The sequence below is a fragment of the Callorhinchus milii genome, unplaced genomic scaffold (assembly GCF_018977255.1).
Source record: "Callorhinchus milii isolate IMCB2004 unplaced genomic scaffold, IMCB_Cmil_1.0 Scaffold7, whole genome shotgun sequence".
Lineage (NCBI taxonomy): Eukaryota > Metazoa > Chordata > Chondrichthyes > Chimaeriformes > Callorhinchidae > Callorhinchus > Callorhinchus milii.
The window spans coordinates 7,730,721-7,739,393 of record NW_024704748.1 but is presented as its reverse complement, the minus strand read 5'-3'; the positions used below and the strand labels follow the sequence as shown (position 1 = coordinate 7,739,393).

The window sequence follows — 8,673 nt, the reverse complement described above, 5'->3', positions numbered from 1 at the left end:
CGTTCTGCGGGGGGAACGGGGGGGGGGCGCGCGCGCGCGTGCGTGCGTCGCATCCACTTCGCCCCCACCCCCCCACCCCTTCTCGGTAGTGCGCTTGCGCAGCGGCCGGTATGGCGTTGAATGGCCGTTGGATCGGGTCGTTAGCGCGCCGGGTGTTCGGGGGCCTGCGGTCGGCGGTGAGCCATGGTCAGGCCCGGGCAGGTCAGTGTTCCCGGGGTAACATCAGTGTGGACGTAGCGGGAAGAGAACGAGGGGCAGCCCGTGACTTGTGCCGGAGGGGGGGAAGTAACCTTGGAAACCGGGGACTGGAGGTCGGGGTCAGGGCCGGAGGGAGGCCCAGGGGGTGACACTGATGATAATCCTTTGCATTTAATAATAATTATAATGATAATAATAATAATAATCCTTGCGTTTGATATAGCGCTTTTCACGTCGGGGGACGTCCCAAAGCGCTTCACAGAACACACTGTAAAGTGAATTGACTGTATATTGTATATTTGTGGGCGAACGCGGCGGAAGCCAATTGCACACATCGTCGAGACGACGACAACAACAACTTGCATTTTATAAAGAGTCACTACGCCGGGGTCGTGTCCCGGAGCGCCTCAAAGCGCTTCACGTTGAAATACTCCAACTGCGGCGACTGTATTTCGTGGGGACAACGGCTTTGCCCGATATGGAGCTGTCTGGGCTGCATCCTGTCACTGGCAGGAAATCAGGACACTTTACATTTACTGCCCTCTCCAATGTCCTCCACTAAACCCCTCTCCTGAATGCCCTGATTGTTTTCTGGATGCAGGTCCCTCTGCTATTGGGTACCTTGCCCAATAAGGTGGATATAATAATAATAATAATAATCATCCTTACATTGATACTGCGCCTTTCGTGCCAGTAGGTTGTCTCAAAACACTTCACAATTATTGATTTCCGCTGTCCCCCCCCCCCCCCACCCCATCATGGGGAACTGGGGCTAATTCTGATCTGGACTGGTTCCCCAGGTGAGATTGTGATTCAAACCAATGAGATTGTGATTTGTGATGTCTTTATTCTGGGCCATAAGGGTACTCTGTTGATGGAACGTGTTTGCTTCTGCTTTGCAGCCTCTGGGCTTTCTGAAGACATGTTGCCAGGCCCATATCCCAGAACACCTGAAGAACGGGCAGTAGCAGCCAAGAAGTACAACATGAGAGTGGAGGATTATGAGCCGTACCCCGATGATGGAATGGGGTGAGGGAGTTTGCTTCCGAAAAAAGATACAAAGGATATTCAAAATGTACTACAATGTCTGTCATAAAAAATTCAGAGTGTTAGTAGAACTGTGTCTGACTTTAGCTCTGTTGATGAACAAAGTACTCTCTCATTGGTCTCCCCAAATTTCTATATGCATCATGTTTAAATAGAAGTGTGTTACATAAATTCAAGTAAAACTGAGTGTGTGTTGGGGCTTTGATTTGCAGGCTTAGAAGGAGCTGAGTGGGTAGAATCCCCACTGTTTACTGCTCCCAAGTCCTGCGAATGAGTTGGCAATCTAAGGTGCTGTAGGTCCCAGACTTACCAGTTTTGAAGCTTCTTCTGGGCAAGGGTCTGACAGTAAAGCAAAGCAAATAGTAGTGGTTTGGAAATTTAAACCTTTATTTCCCTCTTAACAGATTTGGTGATTATCCCAAACTATCAGATAGATCGCAACAAGAACGAGATCCATGGTATAAGTGGGATGCACCTGATCTGCGCAGGAACTGGGGTGAGCCGGTAAGCAGCAATGCTCAAAGTCTTGGGATTCAGTGTCCCATTTTATCAGTCAATCACCTAGGATCATCTGTTTCTCCAGTAGAATATCTGAACTGTCTGCGTGTTTACAGTATTAAGTGCCCTAGCACCTCCCTACCTCTCTGACCTGCTTTCACCCCATTCCTCTACCCGCTCCCTTCATTCAGCTAGTTCTACCACTGTTCGAAACCACTACCTCGGGTGCGATATAAATTCAAGTCGTTGTTGACGTAGGTTAAAATTGATAATGTTGGCTAAGATTATGGAGCCCATATTTGGTGAATAGTCAAATCCTCCTCCAGGTTTAGTTCTTCCAGTATACTTTTGGTTTATTTGTGCGTCATAACACCAGGCAAACAATAACATTTCTCAGTGGTTTAAGGGAATTTGCCTACAATTAACTTTTCAAGTTTCTGATCCCTGTCTCAAACATTAATACTGCTTATCCTTTTATTTCTCTCTCCCTTCCTCTCTTTCCTGCTACTGTTGCATAGAGTTATATGGCATGGAAACAAGTTATTTGTCCCAGGCAGTCAGTGCCAGTGTTTATACTCCACACGAGCTTCCACTCCTGCTATTCCCCTCTCCTATATGTACCCTGTATTCCCTCCTCCCTCATGTATGAATAAGGGAGTATAGTGCTATTGTTTCATGGACACTCGCTAGTAGCTCATCTAAGAGACCATTTTCAAGCCTTGATAGTCAACATTGGTCAACCAGACTGAGCTTGATCCTGTCTACACTCCAGCAGGATACCGGTAAGAAATCAGAAGCGGGTATTCTAGCTGATATGCCTCCTCACTAACACTCAGACCAATTTTAGTGCCATTTAGCATCAATATCAGCAAACTTCTCTCAAGCCAGGGCTTTGTATTCTGTGTTGTGAAACTCATAGGAGCATAGGAAACGATAGATGGCAAAAGACCAAGGTCCATACAATTCGTCTTCCACCATCCTGGCAGTTGCATGCACGTGTCGTATCTTGAACTACTCATGTACTGTATCCAAAAATATTATTTCCTAAAAGAAATCTAATTTGCATTTGAAAGAATTGACACTTTTTGCTTCCATTGTCTCTGTAAGGAGCTTGTTCCATAGATTTACCATCAACACCTTTCTTTTCCTTTTGTTACCAGATGCACTGGGACTTTGACATGTTCATTAGGAATCGCGTGGACACCTCACCCAGTCCAGTGGACTGGAACACTATGGTTAAGCACTTGGGTCTCTTCATGGGCTTTATGCTGTTCATGTTCTGGTTTGGGGAGGTGTGCCCTTCATACCAGCCGGTGGTAAGTTTTAAATTGCAGATTTGTAACCTGTTAACCTTTTCTCCTCTTTTTAATACCCTGTTAAAAGAATATAACTTCCTTGTAACATCTTAAATGGAAATTGTCCATGTTTTCTAAGCTTTATAGATACGATATATAGGACTTTATCAGCTTCGAGAAATTATTGAGTTTGATCATGTGATGGGAGTTTTTGTTTCCAAGATGGTCATCCACCTTTTCAAATTCATCTACCTTCTAGCAGCAATCTTCTCCAGCCTGCATCTTCTTTCACTTCTGATTCCAGTTCCCGCTAAATCTCACTTCCTCCACTTTGCTATTGGAAGCTGAGCTTTCAGTCATCTTTGTCCCTTTGAACCATCACCCACAACTACTTTGCTTTGTGACATCTCTCCCTACTTTCAAAAACCTCACAAAGGAAATCTTCCAGTAACCAGAAGTACGTTGTGGGAATTCTATTCCGTGTGTCGCGTACTTCTGGTGACTGGAAGGAATCAATACTTGTGTTAATCATTCTTGTTACAGATTGCCACAATTCAGATTATGTTGCCTGACTTTTAGATCCGCAGTGTATGAAATGTTTTTGTAATATTCAGTAATGCCCCATGATACTGATGCATTGGATTCATTTGTTTTGCAGGCTCCCAAACAGTACCCCTACAACAACCTTCACTTGGAGTATGGAAGAGATGCCAACCAGAAGCCAGAGGATTTGAAGCATTACGAAATTTGACTTGCTTTCTTCAGCGAACTCGGATTGTTCAACTAACATTATAAATGACCTTGTATTCTACACAGTGGATAGAAGACCCAATGAGCTAGTAAGCAACAGAGTATTAATAAAGTGATTACCACTCATATTTATGAAAAGTATGAAAAGTATTTCTTTTTTTTTGAAAGACTGAAGAAGACGGGGGAAGGAGAGTATCCATGCTTTGGGACGTCCTCCTGACGTGAAAGGCGCTATACAAATGTAATTTTGTTGTTGTAACCACAGTAAGATGTCATTTTAAGTTGATCAGCTAAAATAGCAATGTTTTTAGTAGTTAGTAATCTGTCTAACTTCATCTTATATTATTGAACCTTGACCAATTGTCTTCCTTGTGAAGACCTTTTCAAGATCCTAGAAGAGTCACTGTGTTCCAGGAACCTTTCATCTTACCTTATGGAGTCCTGTAGCTCAGTGGTTAGAGCACTCGCTTTGCAAGCGAGAGACCTGAGTTCAATTCCAGGCATGGCGAAACCTTGGGCAAGTTTCCTTACTCCACACGCCTAATAATAATCCCTCCAAAACCAAAAACAATAATAAATTGGTCATTTTCAATCCACGACTGTTTGTGGGACATTGCTGTGCGCAATTGGCTGCCGCATTCGCCCACAAATATACAGTCAATTCACTTTACAGTGTTCTGTGAAGCGCTTTGGGACGTCCTCCCGACGTGAAAAGCGCTATATCAAAAATCAAGGATTATTATTATTATTATCCTTCAAAGAGGATTGACTGTACTTTATCGGTGAAACACGGCAGCCAATGACGTACAGCAGTGTCCCACAAACAAGTCATGAATTGAGTGACCAACTTACTTTTTATTTAAAATAGGATTAAAAACTACCTTAACAGGGTCTTCAGAGTCACAAAATCTGCAAGTTGACGGAGGAAAGTCTCAAATGAAGCCTCCATTATTTCTTAAGGCTTATATATTTATACTTTTTCCCTATTAATTTTACACTCACAGTGCAAAGATAATAAAAGGGAGCAAGGCGAAAGGACTGGGATGGAGTTCCAAAGGGTGGGGCTGAAAAGCATAAGGTGCAACTGCCGATGATGGGCAGTCAGGGTAGGGGACATAGAGCAGAGGGAGCGGACAGGCTGGTATGGGGTTAGCAGGTCACAGAGGTAGGGAGGAGTATGGCTGTGTAGGGCTTTGAAAGTGAGAACGAGGATTTTGAACTCAATCCTCAGGGAGATAGGGGAACCAGTGGAGCCGGGCGAGCATGGGGGTGATGGATTCATGGAGCCTGGTGCGGGAGAGGACACAAGCTGCTGAGCTGAATAATCTGCAGTTTGTGGAGAGAAGAGTGGGAAGTCGGACAAGCAGGCGGTTAGCCCAATCAATGACGACGACAACAACAACAAATTACACGTGCATAGTGTTCAGGGGCCCTGGACAGTCGGGGGGGGGGTTGGACAGGCCTCCTTTGGTGGGAATGGAGGCTTCATTTGAAAGTTCACCCTTGGGTTATGACAACTCCCTCTTTCTTTACCAAGATGGCGCTGGAGTACTGTGTCCCAGTGGCCGACTCAGTGCCCTCCTTTACCAAGATGGCGGACGAGCTGACGTCGGTCGATCACATGGTGCAGCCACGTCGCGGCCGCTGCGGGACTCGGGAGCCGAGCACCAGGGAGCCCGGCCTCAGCGAGAGCCCTCAGGCCGCCCGTCCGCCAACCCCGGGGCTCACTCACTCACTCACTCTCACCAGGTAAGCAGCAGCACTGGTCCGGGCCATTGCCGCCTGCAGCCCGGGCTGGAGGAGGTGACCTGCGCGGGGCCCGGGAGCGAGGCTCTGACTTCCCTCCAGAGTCACCCCTGAGTAAAGAGAGGCCCCGACCCGAGCCTCAGCCTCCCCACCCCCACCTCCTCCCCCCCTCCCAACCCCCCACAGCCTCCCCCCCTCCCACAGCCTCCCCACCCCCACCTCCCCCCCCCCCCAGCCCCCCACAGCCCCCACAGCCTCCCCACCCCCACCTCCTCCCCCCCTCCCAGCCCCCACAGCCTCCCCCCCTCCCAGCCCCCACAGCCTCCCCTCCTCCCAGCCCCCACAGCCTCCCCTCCCACAGCCTCCCCACCCCCACCTCCTCCCCCCCTCCCAGCCCCCACAGCCTCCCCCCTCCCAGCCCCCCACAGCCTCCCCTCCTCCCAGCCCCCCACAGCCTCCCCTCCTCCCAGCCCCCACAGCCTCCCCTCCTCCCAGCCCCCCACAGCCTCCCCTCCCACAGCCTCCCCACCCCCACCTCCTCCCCCCCACAGCCTCCCCTCCCACAGCCTCCCCACCCCCACCTCCTCCCTCCCACAGCCTCCCCACCCCCACCTCCTCCCCCCACAGCCTCCCCTCCCACAGCCTCCCCACCCCCACCTCCTCCCCCCCTCCCAGCCTCCCACAGCCTCCCCACCCACCTCCTCCCCCCACAGCCTCCCACCCCACCTCCTCCCCCCCTCCCAGCCTCCCTTCCCCACCTCCCCACCCCCACCCTCCCCTCCCACAGCCTCCCCACCCCCACCTCCTCCCCCCACAGCCTCCCCTCCCACAGCCTCCCCACCCCCACCTCCTCCCCCCCACAGCCTCCCTCCCACAGCCTCCCCACCCCCACCTCCTCCCAGCCCCCACAGCCTCCCCTCCCACAGCCTCCCCACCCCCACCTCCTCCCCCCTCCCAGCCCCCACAGCCTCCCCAGCCCCCCCCCCCAGCCCCGCACAGCCTCCCCAGCCCCCCCCCAGCCTCCCCACCCCCACCTCCGCTCCTCCCAGCCCCCCTAACCCTAACCCCCCCACCCCCCAGCCTCCTCACACCCCCCACCCCCCAGCCTCCTCACCCCCCCCCACCCCCCAGCCTCCTCACCCCCCCCACCCCCCAGCCTCCTCACCCCCCCACCCCCAGCCTCCTCACACCCCCACCCCCAGCCTCCTCACACCCCCCACCCCCCAGCCTCCTCACACCCCCCCACCCCCCCAGCCTCCTCACACCCCCCACCCCCCAGCCTCCTCACACCCCCCACCCCCCAGCCTCCTCACACCCCCCACCCCCCAGCCTCCTCACCCCCCCCACCCCCCAGCCTCCTCACACCCCCCCACCCCCCAGCCTCCTCACACCCCCACCCCCCAGCCTCCTCACACCCCCACCCCCCAGCCTCCTCACCCCCCCCACCCCCAGCCTCCTCACACCCCCCGCAGCCTCCTCCCCCCAGCCCCCCAGCCTCCTCACCACCCCCCAGCCTCCTCACACCCCCCGCAGCCTCCTCCCCCCAGCCCCCCAGCCTCCTCACCCCCCCCCAGCCTCCTCACACCCCCCGCAGCCTCCTCCCCCCAGCCCCCCAGCCTCCTCACGCCACACACACCCCCAAAAAGAAGCCCCTTGTGCCTGAGCCTCATATAACCTCCCAGTTTCAGCCCCTTCATCCCAGATATTCCTATGGCGAATCAAATTATTTATTAGCTTGTGCTGTCTGCTTAAATCAGAGCACAATTGTGGTGGGGTGATTCGAAGGAATTATTTCATCCTTTTCTACAGAGGTAATTGGAGGTGAAAGGGGTGGAATCTTCTCTCATTTACCCACTAGGAAAAGCATAAGTTCACCCCAGTAACAACAACAGACATTTGCACTTTATACAGGGTTTTCCCAGGAAAACATGTCCCAAAGGATAGATAGCATGAGAGTCAAACAGAATAGGGGATATGAAGATATGAGGCAATGACAGAAGGTACAGCCCAAAGTGTATATGTTTTTGGAAGGTTTTCAAAGGCAGAGGAGTTGGATGTGAGGCACAGGGATTTAGGAAGATCCTGAGGCCAATTGTGCAACCCTATTGCTGCCCAGGCTGAGATTGCTATCTCAGCACATAACAGGATTGAACATGGGTCTTCCTGTCCGTTGGTTTCATCCCAATGCTTCGATCATGATCTAATAATGCTTGCGGGAAAGTTAAGGGTGAATTCCTGCATCCTTCCATTCAGTGACGCAGAGTGTTTTAATAATCCCTGCATTTGATATAGCGCCTTATCACGTTGTTGAGGCGTTTCAAAGCACTTCACAGGATGTACTGTAAAGTGGTGTGATTGTGTATTTTGTGGATATTGATCATTTCATTGATGATCTGGATGGTACGGATTCCACACAACCTAACAGACTCCTAACAGTATACAATTACCTTTTCGGATTGGATTGTATGACCCGAACGAGAAGAAAGTTGGTGTTTTCTTTTCAACGTTGACTTTGCATTTCAGATCAAGAAGGCAAAATGAAGTTGAAGCAGATTGAGAGGACGGCCATTCAGTCCTGGAGCCCTGCTTCCCACCATCCCCTATATTTGGCCACAGGTAACCTTACATTGAAGCGCGTCTTTGAGCCGAGCTCTGTATGTTAGGTTCTAATAATAGACACAGTTAGGGTTTCCATTTAAGAACATGTGTTGGTCATGTATGGGTTTTGTGGGGAGGGGAACATTCCTGGTTTCCTATGAGATTTGTTTTCCAAAGAGCAGGAACATGCAGCTCAGTGGAGTCCTATAGCATATTGGTTAAAGCACCCGGGTTCGATTCCATGGGCGGGAGTTGTGAGAAATATTAGGCAAGTTTCCTTACTCCGCGTGCCTCTGTTTAGTTAATTGGCGGATCACTTTCCAGGGGTAATAATCCCTTCAAAACAATAATTTAGTCGCTCAATCCACGACTGTTTGTGGGACACTGTTGTTAGTAATTGGCTGCTGCATTTTGTCAACAGAATATAGTTAATTCACTTTGCAATATATTCTGTGAAGTGCTTTGAGACGTCTGAACAACATAATAAGGCACTGTGTCAAATGTAAGGATTATTATAGCTTGTAATGCAGTGGTGACACTC

General features: G+C 50.9%; 2 protein-coding genes across 4 annotated transcripts in view; both read left to right on the top strand.

Annotated features, from left to right (window-relative positions):
- Positions 1-81: 81 nt before the first annotated feature.
- ndufb8 (NADH:ubiquinone oxidoreductase subunit B8) lies at positions 82-3,922 on the top strand. Its single transcript, NM_001292492.1, is given in 5 exon segments — positions 82-201; positions 1,101-1,227; positions 1,650-1,749; positions 2,904-3,059; positions 3,697-3,922. Coding segments are annotated over 5 exon segments (567 nt in total). The 5' UTR covers positions 82-110; the 3' UTR covers positions 3,790-3,922.
- A 1,513-nt stretch (positions 3,923-5,435) lies between these two features.
- The window catches only part of sec31b (SEC31 homolog B, COPII coat complex component), a 38,944-nt gene continuing 35,706 nt past the window's right edge, over positions 5,436-8,673 (top strand). For all 3 annotated transcript variants that reach the window (XM_007899517.2, XM_007899525.2, XM_007899507.2), the window contains exons 1-2: positions 5,436-5,537; positions 8,058-8,150. In XM_007899517.2, coding sequence (XP_007897708.2) covers positions 8,072-8,150 — 79 coding nt within the window. In that variant the 5' untranslated portion in view covers positions 5,436-5,537; positions 8,058-8,071. The remainder of the gene's footprint in view (positions 5,538-8,057; positions 8,151-8,673) is intronic.